This window comes from Hipposideros armiger, unplaced genomic scaffold, assembly GCF_001890085.2.
Source record: "Hipposideros armiger isolate ML-2016 unplaced genomic scaffold, ASM189008v1 scaffold_92, whole genome shotgun sequence".
Lineage (NCBI taxonomy): Eukaryota > Metazoa > Chordata > Mammalia > Chiroptera > Hipposideridae > Hipposideros > Hipposideros armiger.
Genome location: NW_017731442.1, coordinates 777,086 through 800,842, shown reverse-complemented (window position 1 = coordinate 800,842; position 23,757 = coordinate 777,086). Strand labels below are relative to the sequence as shown.

At 53.7% G+C, this 23,757-nt stretch overlaps 1 protein-coding gene across 1 annotated transcript; it reads left to right on the top strand.

Annotated features, from left to right (window-relative positions):
* Positions 1-13,220: 13,220 nt before the first annotated feature.
* On the top strand, positions 13,221-22,402 carry CCDC9B (coiled-coil domain containing 9B). Its single transcript, XM_019645014.1, is given in 13 exon segments — positions 13,221-13,239; positions 13,242-13,310; positions 13,313-13,362; positions 14,132-14,245; positions 14,530-14,637; positions 15,238-15,393; positions 15,485-15,610; positions 16,508-16,707; positions 16,993-17,051; positions 17,675-17,728; positions 17,818-17,917; positions 18,478-18,532; positions 18,616-22,402. Coding segments are annotated over 13 exon segments (1,653 nt in total). The 3' UTR covers positions 19,159-22,402.
* The last annotated feature ends 1,355 nt before the right edge of the window (positions 22,403-23,757 follow it).

Sequence of the window (23,757 nt, the reverse complement as noted above, 5' to 3'; positions counted from 1 at the left end):
AGCCCAGCTCCAGGTTGAGCTGTTGTTCAGCATCTTAGCTGTGGAGGGCAGCGTCACTGGCCCTCACATGTGGGATCCGAACCGGGGCCCTCTGGCGTCCCAAGCCAGTTCCCAACCATTGCGCCAATGCATGGCTTTTATTAAGAAACTTCAAAGAAGTGAAACTTGTTTTTTCTAAAATCCATGTGATAAGTGCCTTATGGCTAATTTCCATCAACCAGCCCCACTGTACTCCAACACCTGCTGTGCCTTCATACTCCTACACACACAACCCCCAGGATGGTGCAGCTGTGCCGTGGCCATGAGCTAAGGGAGATAACCGACATCATTCCGGCAGGTCTCAGCGTTCTGAGATACTTCCTCATGACCTCATTAGGTCAGGGGTTGGTGTGTGTGTTGTGGGGGGCAGGGCGGGCAGTCGAGAATGAAGCTGTGAGGCAACAGAGAACGAGGACACCAAAGGTAGGAGGTGGCAAGGCAAGGGTATGCATGTTCTCTATGTAGGTAATGCATGCATGTGTGTAGGTAATACGAGGGTGTGTGCTAATTTATACACAAATACCTGGATCTTTGTACATGTGCATGGGTAGGTGCATATCCATGCCTGCTGTATACACAGATACATGCATATGGGTGCTTGTGCATGGTTGTGTGTACAGGATAATGGGAGTGTGTGTGAGCCCCTGCCTGTTCCTAAATAGGTGCCAGACTCAAGAAACCAGGAAGAATAGAAAATAAAATCAAAGCGTTACCACCTCAGACAAAAGAGGCCTAGAAAGAGTGTGGTTTAACCTTCTGTCTTGGCTGGAACCACTCCTGAGGCCCCAAGGCCAAAGGAGTTTCTTTGTCTCTTGCCACAAGCCCAGGGAAGAAGACAGAGACACCACCTTGCCTGGGACTCTGAGGGAGCAGGCATGGGGCTGTGCCCCTACTCTAGTTGTGGGATAACTGCTTAGTCTGCTTTTGCCTCCCAGGGCCTGGTAAAGGCTTGGAGGGGGCTAGAGTGGGGGGAGAAGCCTCCAGGGCTAGAGGTTTCTTGAGACAATGTTAGAGCAGCCCCTGCCCTATCCAGGCTCAGTGATGCCTGGAAACAGCCCCTTTCCACCCTGCCTGCTTCACCTATGATTCTTTTTGTGGTGGGGCCAGTTCCAGGCCTAGGAGCTGGGTCTGCTGGTGGGAGCCAATGGAGGGAGTTGGAGGACAAGAGCAGGCAGCCTCCCTTCTCTGGCAGAGGCAGGTCATTGGGGTCCTGTAGCGTGGTTCGGGTTTGAGAGCAAGCCAGCCATCCAGGGAGGCTGTGTGGGTAGCCAGGAAGGCAGAGAAGCATGGAACAGGCGGGGAAGCAGCATGAGACAGGATGGGCTGCTGGGGCAAGGGGGGGTAGGGGGGATGTGTGGAAAGGAGAGAGACAGATGGGAAAACAGGAGTGGAGTACAGGAGAACGCTAAAGCCGGCAGGGGGTGGATGAGTACTGTTGGGCTGATGCCTGAGCCTACTCCCTACTCTTCATTTGGGGGAAGTTGTAGCTGCTCCCTGAGGGTCTAGGAAGGCAGCTAAAGGTCTGGAGGACATGGCAGTGGGCAGGAAAAAGGGGAGAGGTCTTTCCTACCTTCTGACCTGTGGGAGACAAAGAGAAAAAAAGCAGCAGCTTTGGTCATTTCGTTCTACAGTGAAAAAACTATCTTCCCCCTGGTGCTGATTTTGTGCCCAGGCCCCACCTCCAACCATGGTCTTCAGACTTGGTCACTTGCCTGACCATCATTCCTTCCTTCATTCACTCAACAATAGATATATGTATATTGAAAGTCAATGCAAAGTTCAGATGTGCATTCTTGTTTGCTCAAGAGCTGGCTGAGTCCTCCAGGGTGGGGTGGGGCCAGTTAGGAAGTGTGGGTTCTTGTCCTCACTCTGCCAGCTGTCTGACCTCCCAACCTCAGCCAAACTCCATGACACTGAGGGAGTCACTTTGCAGTGGCAAATCCTGATTCTTCCGCTTCAGAGAGGCCCCAGCCAGCCTCCCCATCCACCCCTCCCCCCAAATCCCACTTTTCTCAGCCCGGTCTCTGCTTGAGCTCTCAGCTGTTTGTTGTCTCCTGCTTATGATCATTTGGTCCCCTCTCTTAGTCTTTGCTCATATATCCTGCCACTTGGAACTCTCTCTTGCTTGACTCTGTTGCCTTTCTGAAGGCAGTCTGCTTAGATTGGCAAGCCTGCCTACCCTGCCTGCCCAGCTGCAGAGCAAGTGGGCTCATTCTGCAGTAACCAACCTGAGTGTTCCTGGATGTTCTGAACTGCTCCATTGATGAGAATTGCCTACTCAGTGAGACTTATATTTCTTGAAGTCCAGGATTGTTTTTTTTGTTCCTTTTAAAGGGAGCCAATGGCACAGCTACCAAGAGCTGAGTTCTGAGCTCTAGACCCAGCCATGCCTCCATGGCCTCACCCTGAGAGCATGACCCTTAATTTCCCTGGGCCTCATGTGTACAATGGGAGAAGCACCTGCCTGTTTTACTTAAACTGTAAAGTGTTCTATAAAATATAAGGGATTGTTTTCATTTTGGAACCCTACCACCACCTTCACACAAACACACATTCTTGGCATGCAGTAGATGTGGCTGGCTGATTGCCCCTGACTTCACCACTCTCCTTCCCTTTTCCGTCCTTCTTCCATCCCACAACGTTCCCCACACACATACAAACACACACACAGTGGAATATTACTCAGCCATAAAAAATAAGGAAGTCTTCTCATTTGCAACAACATGGATGGACACTGAGGACATTATGCTAAGTGAAATAAGTCAGAGAAAGACAAATACTGTATAATCTCACTTATAAGTGGAATTAAAAAAAAACAAAAACCCAAACCCTGAGCTCATAGATACAGAGAACAGATTGGTGGTTGCCAGAGGTGGTGGTAGCGGGGCACGGGGATGACAAAATGGGTGAAAGGGGGTCAGAAGATATAAACTGTTGTACATCTAAAACTAATATGTTATACGAGTATGTGAATTAAACCTCAGTTTAACAACAACAACAACAACAAGGTAGGCCTTGTACGGTCTCCCCAATTCAGGCCGAGTGTTTGAGGGACAGGAGTTAGTGGCTCTGAAAGGGAACTAGTCATTCAATCCCTTCAGACCTCAGTGAAACCCCTCTGTCTGGCATGGCAGAAGCTGTCAATTCAATTATAACTCAAGTAGAGAGCGGAGGTGCAGGGGCTCGGCTAAGAGTGGGAGCAGGGCAGGTGAGCAGACTTGGAAGCAGTTCCACAGACACACAGCACACAGACCCACACTGCACTCATGAGAGAGACAGACCAACACACACAGACACATAGCACCCACACAGAGACACAGGGGCAGATACCAATTCAGTACACATTCACATATACCCAGAGACCAAGCCCACGCAGACCTCCCACACACTCCCATAGAGAGCCTCTCCTGTCCCCTGTCCACAGCCAGCAGAACCAGGTCCTTACCTGAGAGCTCAGAGCAGGGGGCAGAAGCCTAAGGCTCCCTCTGTCCTCAGGTGTATTTATATTGGGTGGGAGGGGCTGGAACGGGTCAGGTGTGCTGGGAGGATCATGGGCAGAGTGTACAGGGGAAGGAGGAGGGGAAGGACTAATCTTTATCTTAGCAAAGAGCAGCTGGAAGCAGTGTGTGTGCAGCAGGTGGAGAGAGTGGAGAACAACCCATTACCCGATTGGTCTGGTAACAAGACGCCATAGAACCAAGGCAGGGATCCCAAACCTTGGCAAGGCTGTTCAGCAGCCAGGGGCTGGCTCTAAATATGGAGCTGCTACTGAATGCCAGGCCATGAGCTGCTTCACACACCTTAGTTAACCCACTGACTCCTCCAAAATAGATAGGATTCTCACCTGCTTTCATGGGTGGAGGAAGAAATAGTGACCCTAGTGGAGGGGCCTGGTGGAATCTTTGCCCTGGGTGCCAAGCCCTGGGTCTCAGTTCTCAAATATGCTGCCCCAGCCCAGGAGCCAGCCTGCGAGTGGAAATCAAACCAGTCAAAAAAGGGGACTTTCAGAATAGAATGGAGACAAGTGGGAAGAGAGCCTGGGGTTTCGAAGTCCAGATTGCTCACTTGCTCTGCACTCTGCAAGCCCCTGTGGGTCTTCCACTAAGCCAACGGTTCTCAACCTTTCACAGGGGTCGCCTAAGACCATCGGAAAACACATAGTTTCGATGGTCTTAGGAACCGAGACACTCCTCTATCCGTCTCCAGGCGGGTCCGCCCACATGCAGATACGCCCACATACAAGTGCCCGACGACCCCTGTGAAAGGGTCGTTCGACCCCCAAAGGGGTCGCGACCCGCAGGTTGAGAACTGCTGCACTAACCCCTTTGGCCTCTGCTGTGGGCCATAACCCTTTGCTCTGTGTGCTCAGGCCATACCAGCCTCCACCTGTCCCCAACAGACGGACCTGGTGCCCCTGTTATAGGTTCTCCTATCTCCCTGGATCCTTTCTTCTAATATCTCTTGCCCCCACTAGACTGTATGCTCACCCTTATATTCTCAGGGACTGGCCCTTAGCAGTTCTCCTGGCACTTTGCAGGTGCCCAGTAAATATCTGGTGAATGAATGAAAGGTTGGAGTGTAGTTATTGGTGGGTAATAATAGAAATATAATATGTATAATATCGTTATAAATATAAAATGGCCTCCATTTTTATGGTTTATATTTTATGATATTTTCTCTTTTACATATTTTTTAAAATGAATGTGTTTTTTTTTCTGGAAAAAGAAGAAAGAGGAGAATATCTTTCATGATCGCAGCCCTCTGGCTGACCTGAGCTCACAATGCTGAGCAAAACTGAGGCCAGATATGACTCGCACTCTCAGCCAGGCAAAAGGCGCTCAGTAAGCCCGTTTCAATCAAAGAGAAAAAGAACCGTGTGAAATCAAAAGCATGCAAGAGAAAGCAGAGAAGTTAAAACAGCCGCTGTTCCAAGTTTTCCTGTAAAGAGCCTGGATGAACTATCTGCACCTAAACAACATTAAATTCATTTAAAAAAGAAACATACCTGTTGCCAGAGGGGTATTAGATTTATCGGGGTGATCAATTTGTAAGGTATATAAATGTCTCACCACTATGTTGTACACCCGAAACTAATGTAATATTGTATGTCAACTGTAATTGAAAAATAATTTAAGAAAAAAAGTAACATATCTGAGAGAAATGGAAACAGGTCCTCACAAAGTTTATACCTGAATGTTCAGAGTAGCTTTGTGTAGAAAACCTAAAACTTGGGAGCTTCTCAAATGACCATCAATAGGTGAATGAATAAACAAATTGTGGTATATGCATTTGATGGAATACTACTTAAGAGTAAAAAGGAAGAACCATTGATACGTGCTAAAACATGATTGAATCTCGAAATAACTGCTGAGTGAAAGAAGCAATACATAAGGAATACATACTGCATAATTCTGCTTATACAATTCTAGAATTTTGTAAAATTCTAGAAAATGAATGTGAACCAATTGATAGCATGGTGGGAACAGGGAGGGGTGGAAGGAGATGTTGGAAAGGGACACCAGGACATTTTTGGGTTTGATGGATATTTTCATTATCATGATTGTGGGAATGGTTTCAGGGAGTATACATATGGCAAAACTTATCAAATCGTGCAATTTGTGCAGTCTATGGTATGTCAGTTTGGTCTTAATTAGGGCTCTAAACACAGAGGTAACATAGCCACATCAGAAAAATCATTTGAGAGAAGGAAAAAGTGATTCTCTTTTATTTCCATGGTGGGCAGAATTTTTTTTTTTAATTCTGTTTGTTTGTTTTTTAGAAATTTTATTGGGGAACAGTGTGTTTTTCCAGGACCCATCAGCTCCAAGTCAAGTAGTTGTGGAGGGCACAGCTTCCTTAGCCCATGTGGGAATTGAGCTGGCAATCTTGGTGTTATGAGCCTGTGCTCTAACCACCTGAGCTAACTGGCCACCCCCCAGAAAAATATTTTTGTGTGTCAAGTTCTTTTATGGTATCAATTACCTCATATCACCTCTTGGAGATAGGTGTTGTCTTTCCCTCTTTTGTAGATAAGGCCAGAATTCAGAGAAGTTAAGAAACTTGCCTGAGATCACCCAGCCAGTGTAAAGTTAATCCCAACTGAGTCTAGAGCTTGGGCCCCTCCTCCACTTTACCGATTGTCTCTCCTTTCAGGAATGCTCTTCTGAAAAATTCCAGCCTGCTTTGGTAACATTATGGGCTAAGGACTTTGGTCCAGGACTATGCGGGAAGTGATGACTGCATCAGGCACACATTTGCTGTGAGCCTTCTGGGAGCCAGGGCCAGGAGGGCAGAGGTCCACAGGGAAGTTTACAAAGGCATGGTGCCTGCAGTGCTCCCACTCCTCAGCGCACACTGCATGAATGGCATGACCTGTGTCCACCCAAGTCCTATCCTCACTAGCTCTCCACACCCCATCCCCCTTCCAGGAATCCTCCTTTTCGCATTCAGGGACCCTGACAACATGACCTCCCCACCCCCACCTCTAGCTTTGAAAGGAAGCTGGAAGGAGATAAGCCTATGTCACACGGACCCCCAAGTGGGAGAGCAGGGCTGAAGGGCTGAGGAATGTGGTGGGGGCTCACTCCTCTGAACTTGAGGTTCAGGGCCTCAGTTCTCACTGTCTCTGGAGTCAGGGCCTGAGTTCAGGGTCCGGTCTGGCAGGCACAGAGACCTTGGGTGGAGAAGGTAGACCTGTGTTGATGGGGCAGACAGAGAACCTAGGACAGACTGAGCAGCCTGGGTAGGGTGGGAGGCCTGCAGGAGGTGAGGGCGCCCATAGCAGGGTGGACACGTCGGAATCAATTTATAGCAGAGTATGATATTAGTGGCTTCTCCCTTACCTAACCTTAAGATGTTGTGGGTCAGCAGAGCCTCAGCCACCTGTGTGTCCCCTCTTTTCCTTCAGCACTGTGCCTTAGAAGTGGTAAGTACTCACCAAGTGCTTGGACTTACTGCCTGGCTGAGAGAGGCAGTGCTTACCTGCCAGAAAGGCACTGAGTGCAAGAAAAAGGGACTATGGGGAGCCAATAAGACATTACTGGGGTGAGGGGCTAGGCTCAGGGAGAGGAAGGCTGAATAGGGCATCTCTTGTAGCAGAATAGAATGTGGGTGGGGGTCTTTGGAGGGTAGACAGGCCAGATGGCAGGATGTCCCTCTCTGTGACCCCCCAATCCCTGTCAGCAGAGCCAGCAAGGACCCCTGGCTCCTGGGCTGCCCTGTGGGGTTGGCGAGGAGGCAGGACAGCCAAACTGCTTTACAGGGTTTGGGTGGACAAGTTTCTCACAGCAGGAGGGTGAAGGTGGCTGGCCCTGGCCATGGGATGGAGTACGTGCTGCAGGGCTGGGGCACCGGCCTCAGTGATTCAGGGTAGGTGCACTGGGGAGGCCTCCACCCCTTTACCCAGATTCCTGGGCAGGTCACTGACCCTGATCACCAAAGAGAAGCTAATAATACCTGCCCTGGCTACTTCACAGGTTTCAAAGCTTGACGAGATCAAATGGCATCACATGTGCGAGAGCTTTGGCAATGTCAGATTTAGTGCAAGGTGTTATTGCTATTATCAGGATTAGCACTGAGGACCTATTTGACTTCCTGGCCTCCTCATTTCTTCACTTGCTCACACTGGGATATTCTTACTGGGCATGGCACCACCTCTGGCTTCTGGTATCACTCAGAGTATCTCACTGACAGGCTCCTTAGACGTTCCCTCTCTGCCCCAGCCTCTTGCAACACCCTCCTTACCTCTAAGGTGACCAGATGTCCAGGTTTGCCTAGGGCTCAGGGGCTTCCGGATGAAGGACGTTCAGTGCTAAAACAGGGTCAGTTCCAGGCAAACCCGGACAAGCAGTCACCTACTGCCCTCCCCACCGCCAGGTTGCTTCCCTGAGGTGACTATGGTGTGCCAGGCATTTCAGTGTGCTCTCTCTCTCATCCTGGTTGCCCTCTCCTGCCTCGAAGCCTCTAGTTTGGGACACCCCACCCAGAGAGGGGGCACACCACCCCCGGTCATTCCAAAGGCCCTTCCCTCTTTTCAGAGGGACTGGCCAGCTCTTATCAATCCCTTGGCCTCTGTCCTTCTCTCTACCCCTCAAAAGTGTACCACACCTTTTCCCTATCCTTCGAGGGTGCGACCCCACCCACACCTCTGCCCTGTGAGAGGCCCCAGTGATGAACTTCAAGGCAGGAGAGATCCTGTCTGTCCCATGCCAGCCTTCCAGCCTCTCTGCCTGCTCCGAGAAAGGAGCATCCTGGCACACACAGGCAAGCCTGGCCTGCTCCCCACATCTGTGAGCACCCCCAGGCCCGAGTCCTTGATGCTCTCTTGGCCCCTTCCCTCTCCACTGTGCCCACCCCTGCCATGCTCTGAGGCCTCCTGCTCACTCTTTCCTGGACCTCCCACTGCTCTGCCTGGCCCAGACCCCTCCCTCCAGGTTCTGGGCACAGCCTTTTATTTGTGCGCTGTTCGCCCCCCCTCCCCATGTCTCACCTGGCTGACCCTTTTTGGCTTCAGCTTCCTAAACCACTGTGTGGAATCCTCGGCCCCTGCTGCAAAACCTTCAGCGAACCCCTCTGGACCACTTTACACACCCCCACCCCTGGTGGTCTGCCCTTCAGTGGCCTCCTGGGTCTGGTCTGCACCTTTCTAACTTAACGTTCTCTTGCTGGTAGGAGCCAACACCACTTCCCATACTACATTCTTGGAATGCCCCCTCACTACCATCCCCTTGCTGAGTCTTGCTCATCCCCTTAAAGCTGATCTCCTGGAAAACTCCTTCTCAGTTGGCCTAAGCCCTATGCTGCCTCGGCTAACTTGGCCTGGTATTGGCAAGTGCCTGTGAAGTGGAGCCTGGGTCTTCACTTCTTTGTTCTCTCATTGCCTCAGCCAGGTGAAGCACACAGTAGGGGCTGCTATTGTCACGGGCAAACCCTAACAGGGGCAGCACTTGGCCTCTGGGGTAGGCAGCTCTGGTGGGGGTCAGGACCAGGTGGATGGGGGGGGGGGTCCTGGGAAAGACTGGGAGCCACTTTTTCAGCCAACAGGGTGAAGAGAGCCCCCAACAAAGGAGACCTCAGGGGTTCAGTTCCCTACCAAGGTTCACCTCCCACTGTTGGGCCTAGAGCTAGAAAACTGGTGAGGTCCCAGCCCTGGGTGTGCCCTGGAAGGCAAAATGGAGGGGTAGTGGGCCCCCAGACCAACCTTCCTTCTGCCTCGTGATGCCTCAAAGGGCTTCAGCCCTGCCCTGCTCTGGCATGTGTGTTCTTGGGAGAGGCAGGGTCCAGACTTTGTCCCTGGCAGCTGGAGCCTGGTCTTTCTGGCCCTGGGCCCTACCTCATGTACTCTGAGTCTTTCCCACCCAGGGCCAGGCCTGGCCTGACCTGAGAGGCCTGTATATATTCTTGTAAGTAGGAGTTAGGACAACAGTTTCTTGATCCAGGAATGGCCGGAGGGGTGGGGGTGGAGGGCTGGGAGGGTGGATTTGTAGGAAGGGAACACTGTGCTTTAAGCCAACCTCTTGCCCCTTCCCATTTGGAGAGCCACCTGCCTAGTAGCTGGGCTCTCATGGAATCCATCCTTGCCCACCCTCTTCCTCAATACTCATGCACCCACCCAGAGCTGGCGAGTGGCACCAGAGACCTCTGAGGTCTCAGCCCCAGCCAAGAAGAATGGTTCTCAGGCACTGTATACCTGGAACTAGGCCCGGTGGGATAGAGAGGCAGGTGAAGCACAGGGATTGCTTCCAGGAGCACCAGTGTTAGCTGGAGAGAGATGGGAGCCAGAGCCTGGGACTTCAGAGGGGCAGGGCACGGGGGAGGGGAGCAGGCAGGGAAGGCTCTCGTAGTGAGTGGGGCAGGAGCCTGGTCTCGCAAGATTTGCTGGGCAGGGGACATTATGAAGGAAGGCACAGAGAGGATGCTGAGGGACTGCCTCAGGATCTCCCCTACCAGGTCACAAAAGGTCCCCACACCCTAGAAGTCTGCAATGTGTTCATGACCCAGCAGGCTGGGAGGAGGCAGCCTTTGGGGTGCCTCACAGGGTGCTGTGGTGATAGCATCCAGAAGGTGGCTATCACGGTTACACGAGGCAAGAAAACACTATTTTGAGCTTCAGTCTGGCTCACGTGTTGTTCCGGATGTTACTACGTTATTTCATTTCATGTGCCAACGAGTCAGTGAAGTAGATGTACCTCATTTTACAGATGAGGACCAGAGACATAGGGATTTACCTAAAGTCACACAGCCAGTGAGGGGTGAAGCTAATTTAGAATCTGCCATCCCACTCTGCCTCACCTTATGGCAAGGTTGAGGAAGGATAAAGGCTGGAGTGCTTATATTTAATGATCAGCCATCCACAGGGATAGCTGTTCTGGAAACAGTGAACGGGTCTGAGTAGTGCGGGCCCCATGGGTGGGGCCTCTGCCAGGTCTGTGCTCCCAGTCTCAGCATGTGGTCCAGAGGGTCTTTCCTCCCTTGCAGGCCACCTTCCTCTTTCCTTCCCAGTGACAATCCTAGGCTTGCAGCTACCTTGCCCTCAGAGCTGGCTCCGGGTCTGTGTGCCATGGACCAAGAATACCTTCCAAAGGAAAGAGATGTGACCTGGACCCGTGAAGTATGGGAGCAGCTGGTATGGGGGTTGGGTGGGGAGGAAGAGCACTGAACAGGTAGGCATCTAGTATCTGTGCTGCAAACAGTCTGTGGAGCCTTGGCAGATGATGGTGCTACCTTTCTGGGCCTCTTCATCAATAAAATGCGTCTTTTACAACTGTGTAGCTTCTCTAGTCTGATGGGGATGGGAGGTGGGGATGACGAAGACTAGAAGGAGGGGAGCTGGGGGAGGAGGAAGGGAGAAAGGGAAGAACCCTTCCCCCCCCACCCCACCCCCTCGCCCCGCGTGTCAAACCAGGCTTTGTAACTCTGCTGCCCCCTAGTGGTTGCATAGAGTGAACAGAGACAAGGTCTCTTCCGGACCATCACGCTACTTACTTATCTCCCCGCCTCCCCTAGACAGGGAAGGGGGTTCACTCTTAGGGGTGAACCTCCCTCAGGGCTGCGTGCTTCTGAGTGAGAGAAAGGCAGTTACAGCCTATGCACAGGATACTCACAGTTATGCCCAGGATTGGCATGGGTCATTCAATCATGTATTCATCCTGCAAACGCTGTGGGAGGGTCTGTAGTTTGCAAAGGCACTGTGCCAGGCCCTGGAGGTACTTGGCACACCATTTCTGCCCTCAGAGAGCCCCTCTCCAGTGGGAGAACAGACAGGCAAACCATAGACGCTGGAGAAAATAGGAGAATGTGGGGGCTGCTCCAAGGTATGATAGACATATTGTGTGAGTAACACTTGGGAAGCACATGGCCAGCAACTGTGGGGCCCTGACTGTTGGTTTGTCCTGGGCACATGGGTCTCCAGCCTGATAGGCTGGGAGGCCCTTTCCACTAGGTTAATGGGCTCTCTCCTGGCAGGCCTTCCAGAAGAGCTGGGTCACCCTCCTCATGGAATGGCTGGATTTCTACCTGTGCCTCCTGCTCCCCTGCTGCTGTCCAGCCCTCACTCTGGCTGTGAATGGCGGACGAGGGGTGGCAAACCTTGCTTGCCTCACCCCTGCAGTCTCTTCTGTCTACATTCCTCTTCCTCAGACCCGATCTAGGAGCCTGGGTTCCAAAGATGACAGATGAGATTAGGTCTCAGCTGCATCTCTCGCTCCCAGGCTGGTGCTCTGCTGGCCTCCCAGCTATAACGACATGGTGTGGGCAGGTGATGGGAAGCTTGACTGCCACCCCACCAAGGCTCTGCCCCTAGCCTTCAGAGGCTTTGCTAGAACTCAGTAGCCTGTGTGGGGTGGCACATATGGAAGGTGAAAGGTGGAGAGTCCCAGTGCAAGGAGTCTGGGTGTTGCTGGGAAAGTAGATGAGTCTGACTCAGTGGGAACATCTGGCAGGAAAGGAAGAGAGAGAGAGCAATGGCATTTCCAAGCAGGATGGGAACTTGGGGCTGTGGGGATCGGGCACAGGGTCAGGGGTGCTGTGTGAAAGCCTGACCGGGAAAGAAAGGCTTAATGTGGTGGGCAGGGGAGGGCAGGCAGGAAAGGGTGGCTCAAGGGGCGCAGAAGTTGTACTTCTGGCCGCCTGGGCTGGTCTGGGAGGACAGAGAGGGCAGCGGGGCTTTTTGCTCTGGAGACAGAAGGGGATAAGTCATGGCATGGAATTAGGGAAACTGAGGCCTGATCAATCAGGGATGTGGGGAATGCAGGGACCTCTGACCCTCCCCTCAGGTCCCAGAGATCGGGGCCCTGTAATTACTAAAACAGATCCCAGGTACTCCTAATACAGACAGACACCATCCTTCTTCTCAGCATCCCAAACCCCAGGTCCCAGAGGCCCTCAGGGTGAGACCGCACGCAAGCTGTTTCGCTGGGCAGGGGGACCAGCTGTAGCTGTACAGGGAAGATTTGGGGAGAAACGTTCCCAAGAATGACTGCTTCCTTTCTCTGGGTCAGAGAAGCTGAAAGGGCCAGCCCTAGAGAGCAGGGCCAGGAAGGGCCCAGAGTTAGGAGCCCTAGAGGGGAAGGCTGGTGGCTAGCTGTGAGCTGTGGTGGCACGGGCCAGCACCCCACACCAGGGGGAGATCTGAACAGCTGAGCCTCACAGGAGTGGCTATACTTTAAAATACAGGGAAGACAATGTTCAACCCAAAGGAATGAATGACTAATTGTGTTATTTTAGGTATGTGGTAGTATTGAGTGTCCTAGGGCAGGTGAGCTTCTTGATCCCTTCAAATTATTTAAACCAGCGGTGGTGAGGAGAGTGAAGGGAGGCTTGTTTGAGGTAGGGACCCACAGACTAGGGAGCCCGATGGGCTGACTGTGTCCTGCAGGCCTTTCTCTACTCATGCGAGGGACGAAGGCCTACGTTGTCTGCCCATCTGTCAGCACGCAGGCGCGGGCTGGGGCTTTGCTGAGGCACGGGGCCTTGGAGTAAGCAGGGCCTGGGGCAGCCAGGTCCTCTGCCAGGGAGAGGTCTGTCAGTCTGTCTGGGGACGCTGGGGCAGGGCAGGGAGAGGTGTTGGGCAGGGCCAGCTGGCTGCCGGTGCTTTGGTCCTCGCCCTCTGAGAGTGGATGGGTGGGGGCAGTGGCCGCTGCGTTCCTGGCTGGGAGCCCAGAGGAGTCTTTTGTAATCACAACATGATCTCGTGTGCTGAGCAGGGAACCGGCAGGGAGAGGCCAGCAGAAGCCCGGCTCCGGCGGCTCCAGCGTCCCTTCTGCTCTGGCTCCCCAGGGCTGCTCTGGAATTCTCTCTGTGCCCGCTGTTGCCATGCACTCGGCTGTGAGTGGCACCTTGCGCTTGGTAGAGGGCTTCTTGAGGCTAGGAAAGGGTTGGGACACCAGGAAGCCATACTCTGGGGGCATCTGGGGACAGCTGGGCCTGGAAGGAAGAGGGCCGTGCCTAGGCGGGTGGGCGGAGGGGCTGGGCAGGGGCATTGGTCACAATGGAGACCCTGCAGCCAGACAGGGAGGGACCTGGGCTTGCCTGCAGAGCTGGCTCTCTTCTGTCCCCACTGCCAGCAGCCTGAGGCCTGGAGGGGCTGGGCCCCTGGGAGCGGCTCTTTCCCACAGGCTAGGCACAGGCCTGGGGAGTGGGGTCCAGGGCCTGGGAGCTCAGGACGGATCAGGGGCCTCTCTTTTTGCTGTGGTTCTGGGCCTGAGAGCCAAACAGCTCCCTCCTCGACCTCCTGAATCCCCTGGCAACTTCCCAGTCACAGCAGGTTCTGCTGCCAGAGCCATTTATAACTCCCATTCCAGGCTCTGCTTGCAGTGAAGCTCCCTGGAGAGCCGGGGGGAGGGGCAGCTCCCTGCTGGGAGCTTTGGGTCTGGGTATGAGGCCCTGACCTGAGCCCTTGAGGAGGCAGAGATGGGCAGACAGGCCTCCTGGGGTGAGGGCTTTGGGCCTTCTATGTGCCATTTACCCTTGTGACTCTAGCTCTGGGTCTGGGGTCTGTTTCTCGGGTGGTAAGAATCTGGTTGGGCGGGAAAGTTGGGGCACTGGTAAGGGATGGACTCAGCAATCAGGATCTGAGGCCCTTTGCCCTCTGCAGGGGCCTCATGGGGCCCAATCCCCGATAAGCAAGCAGGAAGAGAAGGATGCAGAGCTGGACCGGAGGATAGTTGCCCTTCGCAAGAAGAACCAGGCCTTACTACGCAGGTACCAGGTGAGTGGGCTGTGCCTGGGGCCGGGTGGACCGACTGGGTTGGCACTACCTGTCTGACCCTCAGACTCTTGTGTGGTGGTCTCTCCCTGCAGGCTTAGCCTGGGCACAGGGTTAGGGTGGGTGTGGTCCATCTCAGAGGCTCTGTGAGGGTCTTGGGGACTCTGTGATATGGTGCCTTTGCCCCCTAGTGTCCCACTGGTGTCTCTCTGTGTAGGCCTGTTGGCGTCTGTGTCTCTGTGCGTCTGGGGGGCCATGGTCTGTGCTGACCCAGGGCCCTCCCACAGGAGATCCAGGAAGACCGTCGGCAGGCAGAGCAGGGGGGCATGGCTGTGACCACGCCGGAGATCCTCCGACCTGATGGCCTCACAGTCACCATCAGCCAGGTTCCCGGTGTAAGCCCCACCCGGGAGATAGGGTGGGGACAGAAGAGAGCCAGCTCTGCAGGCAAGGTCCAGCCTGTGTCAGGGGAGGACAACTTCCCCTGCTCTGCTTCTCCCCTTTACAGTTCTGAGGCGCACCCTCAGCTCTCAACCCCATGCAGCCCCGGCCATTGCTGTCCCCCAGCCCCCAAAGGGCCGCAGCTGAAAGGTTATAAAATAGAAGCCCACTCATACCCTTGTCTAGCCCCACAACCCTGGACGTATACCCCATAGCACTGGCTACTCCTAAACCCCAAGCCCAGGGGGACAGAGAAGTGGGGCTGACTGCCAGAAACAGTGGCTGAGGGACAAAGCCCCACTGTCCAAGTCCTCTGGATGGCCCAGCTCAGAGATGACGGGTCACTGTGGCATCTTGTGCCCCTGGATGGCCCCAGGCCTTGGATAACCTAATGCCACTGGCATGTGAGTGCCCTTTGTAGTCAGCTCCTCTGTGGGCATTCCAGAGAAGTTCAGGGCTGGCACCCGGCCTGGGGGGCCACGCAAAGGACCCAGCCCCTGGCTCCTGCCCAGCGCTGCCCACATGGACTGAGGGCACAGCACCTCATTCTGCAGGAGAAGCGGGTGGTCAGCCGTAACTGGGTAAGGAGTGCCCTTGGACCTGGAGCAGCCAATGAGATGCTCGAGAATGAGGAGGCAGAGGACCTCACTGGTACTTTCTGCCTGGAGGAGCGGGTAGAGCTGGCGGTAACCATGGAAAACAAAGCCAAGGTGAGCAGGGCGAGTGGGGGAAGCCCAGGTACCAGGCAGGTAGCCTCCTCTTCCCCAGCTCTGCAATGCTGCCCATCCTCACCTCCCCTAGGCCAAGCGGGTTGTAAGTGAGAAGCCCAGCAGAACAAGGAACCAGGGGGGAGAAGGGTCACCTGGAGAGGGCTTTGGCTGGAACCCCTCCAGGCAGATGGCCATCAGCGTGGATTCTGCATGGAAGGTACATCTCCAAGAGGGGATAGGGACATGAATGTGGCAGTTCCCTTTTGGTAGAGGCTGAGAAGCTGAGTCACATATGTCCCCCTATCTGTGGGGACATGCCTAGGTAGCACCAGCAAGAATTCCCACCCCTTCTTCCTTTATTGGGTCAGTCTTCATTTTGGGTGGGCCTTGCAGTGAGAAACAGGGTAAGCCGGAGGTGTGATCCAGCCCCTTACTCTACCTGGACCTCTAGTGCAGCGGTTCTCAACCTGTGGGTCGCGACCCCTTTGGGGGTCGAACGACCCTTTCACAGGGGTCACCTAAGACCATCAGAAAACAAAAAGATATTTACATTACGATTCATAACAGTAGCAAAATTACAGTTATAGAGTAGCAACGAAAATAATTTTATGGTTGGGGGTCACCACAACATGAGGAACTGTATTAAGGAGTCGCGGCATTAGGAAGGTTGAGAACCGCTGCTAGTGGCAAGTGGGTGGGGGCCTTGGGTGTGGCCAGGAGGGTGTAGGGGACTGGCCATGTGCCAAGTGTGACCTCTAGGTGGCAGCAGCCCCTAATCCTGGCTCTTGCTCACAGCCACTGGGTGTCTCTGCATTCTGGGCCTGGCCACACACCCCTGCAGCCACCTTGTGGACAGGTGCTATTATTATCCCATTTTACAGATGAGGAAATGATATACAGAAAGGTTAAGTAACTTGCCCAAAAGACACAGCTAGCAAGTGGCTGGAAACCATGCTTATTGTAAACAGCACATTAGAGATGGATCGTATCTAATTTTTAGGTGGGAACACTGAAACCTTGAGAAAGGAAGGGGTTAGTAGACTCTGGATTTCCATTCGAAGCCCATAGCTCTTTCTGGTTCTACCCTGTGTTGCTGAGTGTCTTCTTCTGGCAGGGTGCTCGGGAACCCCGGAGTCCAGGCCTGGTCCCAGGCCCAGCTCCCCACCGGCCAGTGTGGGGGCCGCTGGAGGTGGGCTGGGACTATGCCCAGTGGAAGCAGGAGCGGGAGCAGATAGACCTGGCCCGCCTCGCCCGGCACAGAGATGCACAGGGTGACTGGCGCCGCCCGTGGGACCTGGACAAGGACAAGCCCACGTGGGTGGCAGGGATGGGTGGTTTGTTGGGCTGACATGCTTGTGGGCTTGGGGTATGGCTAACTGTGGGTGATTCTTGGAGGGCTAGTGGGACTCTCACCACACTGCATCTTTTGGGTCAGGGCTCTGTTTGGGCACTGGTTCCCCCATCTTTCTTGAGCCCACCATCTCCCTGCTGCCCTCAGTTCTGGGGCTGGGTTTGGGGGAGGTGGTGTCAATCTGAGTCTTGCTATAGCCCCTGTCCTCCCCGCACCAGCAGCCTGACTCCGTCTCTCTGTCCCCACAGGCTACAGGACTGCAGCAAGCCTCGGGAAGAGGGCCAGGGCAGGGCGGGTAGCACCAGAGGTGAGCCAACACCTACCCCAGCCTGTCCCCTCCTTGGCTTTTTCACCCTTCATCCCTTTCTTCCTCTCTTTTCTCTGTCTCTTGGTTTACCACTTATTTTCAGAGTTGGAAGGAAGCATGGATGAACATCTTCCTTCCTATCCCTTGCTGTCAGAAGAGGGTACCATGTCTTCCCTGCCCACCCTCCAAACCCACATCTCCTACCCGGGGTTCTGACCCCAGAAGGTCTGGGGAGGAGACTCATGAGGAAACCTGTGTTGGGGTCCTGCTGAGCTGTTGGTCCCTCATGGGTGAAAGTCCTATTTTCTCTGCCCCTGGATTGTTATAGCAACAGAGCTCTGTGAATTAATGGCCCCAGAATTCAGTGCTCTGTTCCTATAACAGCTTTTACACATGGGGAAGCTAGGGCTGGAGAGGCTGGCTAGACAATTATCGAGGAGTGGCAAAGCAAGCACAGGGACTCAGCTCCCCTGACCTCCAGATCAGGGCTCTTTTTTGGGAGCCAGAAAACCCACAGCTGGACCTAGGGAAGGACCAACAGCTTCCTGGTCCTGGAAGAACTGGTGTTCCTGCTTGGGTCCTTTGTCACTCCACCCTTGCCCCATTTCCTTTGTCCCACTTAGCTCCCAGGAGCCACCGGAAGCTACAGCCCCCACCACTGCCCCCTGATGGCAAAAGTGAGTTGGGAGAGGAGGAGGAGCGGAGTCCCATGAGCTGGGCTGCTAAGGCCGTCTTCTCTCCTTGATTTGCGGACCATTTCTTGCAGGTGGTACAACTCGGGGTGGGCAACCTAACAGACCCTTGGTGGCACCAGCCGCACACAGCAAAGCCCGGGGGACGGAAAGGCTGACTGGCAGGGCCCGCAGGTAACAGATGGCAGGGGACAAAATCAAGGGATTTGCATCTGGGCTCCTGATTTCCGGGTCTGTCTTGCCCCTGGAAGGTCAGGACCTGCACTGGTCCAGGTGCCTGCTCTGCCCGCCACCCTGGCCCAGGGAGGCCTCTGCCTTCTGGCTGATGGCTGCCTAGTGGCAGGTTAATGAGATCTGGGGAGAGGCCATCAGCAAAGGCAGCGGCAGCAAGAGCCTGGTGCCCAGGGAGGCTAGCAGTAATTACAGCAGTTACCTTCCCCCGGGAAGTCAGGTGCCTTTCCCAGGCAGCGCAGGCAGGGCCACGCCTGGAGTCCCCACAGAACTCAAGGTGCTACAGGCTTGGCCATAAACAGCAGCTGGGGACCTGGGGTGGGGCTAAGGAGAGTGGTGTTTAGAGGAAAATGGTTGGATTTGGGAAGCAAGGTGGGCTGGAAGGGAGGCATCCTGGAGCCTCATTCTGGATCTGATGCTCTTGAGACCCTAGGGCTCTAGCTTCTCCCGTGCAGGTGATGTGAAGTGGGGAGGGCCTGCCATGCTGCCACGTGTTTCTACAGGTGGGAAGACAGCTACAGGACAAAGGAAGGCAAGGAGGAGGTAGAGAGCCAGGAGGTGGGTACCTGGACAAAGGGTAGGGTGGAGTAGGGACATGAGCCCTGGGTTTGCCAGCCAGCAGGGCCAATCTCTTGTTTCAGGGAAGTCAAAGCACCACCAGCAAGACTCTGAATGAGAAGGAACATGCACAGACGCAGAGGAGGATGGAGCAGGATAGACCCCCGAGTGCCCCAGCAACCAGCCTGGCCCCGGCATCCCCAAAGGGGCCAAAAGGGGATTCAGGAGCGTCATCAGCCAGTTCAGTCCCTGACTCTCCACAAAACACTGGCTTGGTTCCCCTTGACCTCTCTCTAGGAGGCACTGGCAGCCCTGGGCCTGGGAAGAGCGTGTGTGTTCTCAGTCCAAGGCCTGGCGCCCAGGAGAGCCCTGTGACCTGGCCGGATGGTTGCGAGCAGGCCCTGGGGTGGAACAATCCCCAGGCTGAGCCAGAAGTCCAGACTTGCTCTGAGCCACAAAGAGAAGCAGGGCCCCTAGAGCCCAGAGAAGACAGGTCTGGCCAGGCTGGGACCCAGCAAGGCCTGGCACCGCGAAGCAGGCCCCACAGAGGAACCGGCCACAGGGCAAGGGGCACAGGGGGTGTGAGGAGCAGGACAGGGTGCCCTGGCCCTACAGGGAGATGCTGAGTAGGGGGGCCAGGCTGGGGAGAGGTGGCGGGAAGAACACAGCCAAGAGCCTTCTTTATGGTGGATATCTGGTTGCTGGTAGCTTGTGGCAGTTTGGCAAACTGGCACAGTGACATTATGAGGGCAAGGAGCTGTCCTTCCCTGCACCCCATGTGCATATCCCTGTGCACATGTGTTTTCACCGGCAGGTACAGCCCCTGGTGTATTCCTGTGCCACACCTGGTCTCTGAGGCTGGTGAGCCCTGTCCTGGGCCTCCTGCTGCCTAGGTCGCAAGCTTCCCCCTGTGGCGAGAGAGCAAGGCTAGGAAGCACTTAGCACTTGAATGGCCTGGCCTCCCTCTCCAGCGGCCAGCTGCCAACTCCTCAGGTGCAGGCAGCCTCAGCAGCTGGCATGCCCAGCCCAGGCCCGGGTCCTTTCCCATGCCTCTGCCTTGCACCCAGGTGACTCACAGCCCCAGACACACAGGGTGGCCAAAGCAGGGGAATCTCACCAATTAGTTAGAAGCCTCCTGCCTTTCTAGAAGAGGAGGCTGAGGCCCAGAGAAAGGGAGTCCACAGCCGGCAGGAGCTGAGCTGGGATGGAAGAGCAGAGTTCGGGTCTCCTCTGCAAAAGGGAGGCTCCTTGGAAAGTCCTCCTCTCTGTAATGGGGTGAGGTTGGGCAGGGAGGGGATAGCCTCCTCTCTTCACAGTAGGGTGGGAGAGCTTACCACCAGGGGCCCCCTCCTCTACACCCAGATCAGACATTGAATATACCCTGAATAGGGGTCAGGGGGCAGCCCTGCAGCCCAGGGTCATTTCCTGCCATCTCCTATTTCCTCTCCCCACCACCTCCTACACCATGGTCAGGAAAAAGCAAGGACTCAGAGAGGAAAAACAGTGACTCCAGCTAAGTACGACATTAGGACTTGTCCTTCCTACTTAAGTCTCCATTACTGCCCCTCCCCTGAGGCCCACGTCTGGCAAATTATCCAGACTCTGCACAAGCTGTGGCTTCCTCTCAATTCAACAAACATTTCCTGAGCACCCACTACCAGCAATGCAGCCGGTGGGCAATGGTGACTTTGCCAGCAAGAGGGAGGGAATAAACCTAATCATCTTGCAGATCCAAGCTGCACAGCAGCTGTTTTTGGCTGTCGGTGCCCGACAGGGGCTGGGGATGGTGGTAGGAGCCCAAAGGGAGCCATTCCACCTCTGCTCACAAAGGCAGGTGGCCCCCCCCTTTCTCATCATGTGACCCTTTGCCCCCAAGCCCTCTGCTTGGCCCCCTCTGCTCCCCTCCTCTCTGGTCCTGCCATGGTTGTTCCTCTCTGCTGAGGGCCCCAGGCCTCACCAGCATCCCTAGGTTCTCTACGGATTGTCCAGATCATCCCCAGGATATCTCCACTGTCAAAGTGAGGTCTTAACCATGGGGTTGCAGCCTGGGCTTCCTCATTGGCTCTTCTTCACCCCCTACCCCTTTATTCAGGAAGCATGAGGACAGAATCAGACTGTTTAGAGCACTGCTTCTCACATGTTAAGGTGCAGAGTAATGCAGATTCTATTGTAATTTAGTAGGTCTTGGGTGGACCTGGGAGTTTGCGTGTCTAATGCATCTCCCAGTGATGCCTATGCTGCTGATAAGCACACTTTGAGTAGTAAGGGTTTGGACTAGCATATATGGAGGGCTGGGGGCAAAGATAGTCTCTAGACTCTCATTGCTGGTTGCTGGCTTTGTAGGGGATAGGGGCACGCTGCCCCTCTGCGTGGGGATTTCCTGGCTTCAGAGCTGGGTGGGAAGCTGAGGCACGTGGGAAGAAGCTTGATAGGCCAGTGAGTGGTGGTACCAACTTCCTATAGAAGAGAGTAAGAAAGCTGGGTGGTAATGGGATGAGGTGAAAGTGGGTGGAAGATGTTGGTGTGGAGCTGATAAGAGGGCTTTTGGAAAGGCTTAAGAACATTCCTATGTATATGAGAGGAAGACTCCTGTGAGACATGAGTAGGCAAAGGGTGTAAGAGTCCCAGCTCAAGTTTTTCTTTTGTCTTCTAGTCACACACATTAGGCTTTAGAGCATGGCTCTGGCCCTGGAACCCATGTCTCCCAAAGGATAGAGCCAGGGTAGAGCAGATTCGGGCAGAGCCCTTGAATGCAGATGTCTCAGAAATAATTGTGATCAAGAATTTGAATTCTAAGATTCACAAACTGCTTCCAACTCCCTATACTGCCAACTGTATAGGTGTGCCTTCATTCAAGGTTATGAGCCAAGGCATGTCTGACTGTGGGATGGGGATGTAGAATTTGGGCCGAATTCTGGTTCAGGCCTCACAATGGGACCTAAGCAGGAGAGAAAGTTGGGCAGAAAGGCTATGGAGAGATAGGGCTTCTGTCTTTTTTGATGTTAGGATGAAGGATGTCATGGGACTCACTAGGGGCTGCAGAGAATGGAGATTGGCACAGAATGTCTTCACTGGAGGAAAATTGTAGGGCAAGGCAAGTATCACTGAGCTTATCTCAAAAATGGGCAACTCCTCAGGATCAAGAGACAGGACCACCCCTCCTGCTCTAGGATGGAACCAGCTATGGAGCAGGAGGGAAACGTGGTTGGACACCCCTCCACAAACCTTAGGGTCATGGAAGGCTGGCTGTATCTCGTCCTGGCTCCAGTTTAAAGGCCTGGGAGCCTTCCTCTTGGATGCCCTTCTTCTCTCCAGACTAGATTGCTCTTTAAAGGTGGGAAGTTCTTCATGAGACACTGCTATCAGGAATCCAGGCACAGAGCTAGAGGAGCTGAGAAGAGAGGGCGCACACGATAATAGAGAGCCAGCAGGGAGACGACAGCTTTACCTAAGGCCTCAAAACAAGAAGAGCAGAAGAGGCAGAGGACATCCCCGTCCTGGGCCCATAAGACCTTGCAGAGGTGAGCAGCAGATCATATTGCAAGGGAGGTTTTTTTTTTTTATGACAGGCAGCATGGCAGAATGAAACAAACACGGGCCTTAGAATCCGACGGACTAAACCTGCATCCTGTCTGCTATCTGCTAACTGGGAGAACTCAGTCAGCTTTAACCTCTAAAAGCCACAGTTTTCTTATCTGCAACATGGGTCTAGTAAAACCTACCTTAAAGGGTTGTTCAGAAATTAGACACAAGACTATGCAAAATGTACCTGATGACAGTAGGCACTTAATTTAACAGTAGCCTGGCACCCAAAAGGCACTTAGTAAATATTTGTTGAATAAATGAAGTAGCTATTTGATGTGATCTCTATTTGGTTTCCTGTTTTTTCCTTTAACTTCTCAGTCTCATCTTCACTGGGGTTAGTATATTTTCAGAGAAACAAAGGATGACTTGTAAAGTTTACCACCTTCTAGGACCGTGAGCTGCTTCAATCCCAGGGAGTCTAGTTGAGTCAAAGCCTCAGGAAGTGGCCCTGCTCTTACAGGAAGTGTTCTGTCCCCACCCCCCAAGTGGGATCACAAGGGTGTCCTAAGCATTTTCCCCTAACTTCACACACTGGCTCCCACAGCTCAGAGTGGTTCCTCTTTTCCTCTGTTCACATCAGCAGCAATCTCATGAACTCCCACCAGTTTTTGCTTCTTTACTCTTTTCCCCACAAACAAACTCCTTTATGGAGTTTTCTTCATGCCGCCTAATATTAAGTTTTGTCACCCAAGGGAGCAGCATGACTATATTTTCTTATGGTAAAGGGATGGGTAATTGGAGATCCCTGGAAGCAGGGGCTCCCCAGCTACCTGACAAGGCACAGTCCCAACCCTAGCCTCAGAGACAGGAGTAACAAGAAAAGATAGTACTACCCCATCACCCACCCCCCAAAAGAACCACAAAACAAAGAAAATGGCAAAATCCCCGTATCTTATTTTTGGGACTAAATTGAGGTGGGGTGGGAATGGGGGTGGTCAAGGGAATAGGAGAAAACTGGACACCAGCCACTTTATTTCTGACTCTCAAGTCATTTATCAGTGTCCACAGACTCTGGCAAGCACGCCTTTTTGAGTGAGGGTTATCAGGGCTTACAAGGAAGGGCTGACACTGGGTGACCACAGCTTCACTGAGGGGGAGAACTCAAGGCTGGGAAAGGCAATGAGAAGAGACAGCATAAGGCCCAGACTGAGGCTGCTTTCTCTCAAGTCTGCTGGCCCGCGTCACAGCCTCTCATTAAGCATCCACTTGACGCCGGGGAAGTAAAACAGCCCAGACCTGGCACCAGAAAGAACAAATGTGGCACCCACTGCTCCTTTTAAGGACTGGCTGGAGGAGCAACACGCCCCAGGGTGGGAGGTGAGGCAAACACGGTACCTTTGTGGGAAAGAGGGGGAGGACTTTCAGGCCTGCCTCCTTCTTAACAAGCTCTCCAGGGCAAGTTCTCCTGTAGCCCTCGAAAATAACCAACAATGTAGGCTTTCCCCCCTTTTCTCACAAACTCTGAGGACACAGTGTTTCCTCTCCTCTCAGCAGGGCAGCTGGCTTCCACCAAGAAAGAGGATAAAAAGTCCCCTTGATACTATCTGTCAAAACAGAAAGTCCCTAAACCTAAGTTACAGGATCAGAGGGAAAGTCTCCGCCAGTGGTTCTCAACGTTCAGTGTGCATCAGGATGACCTC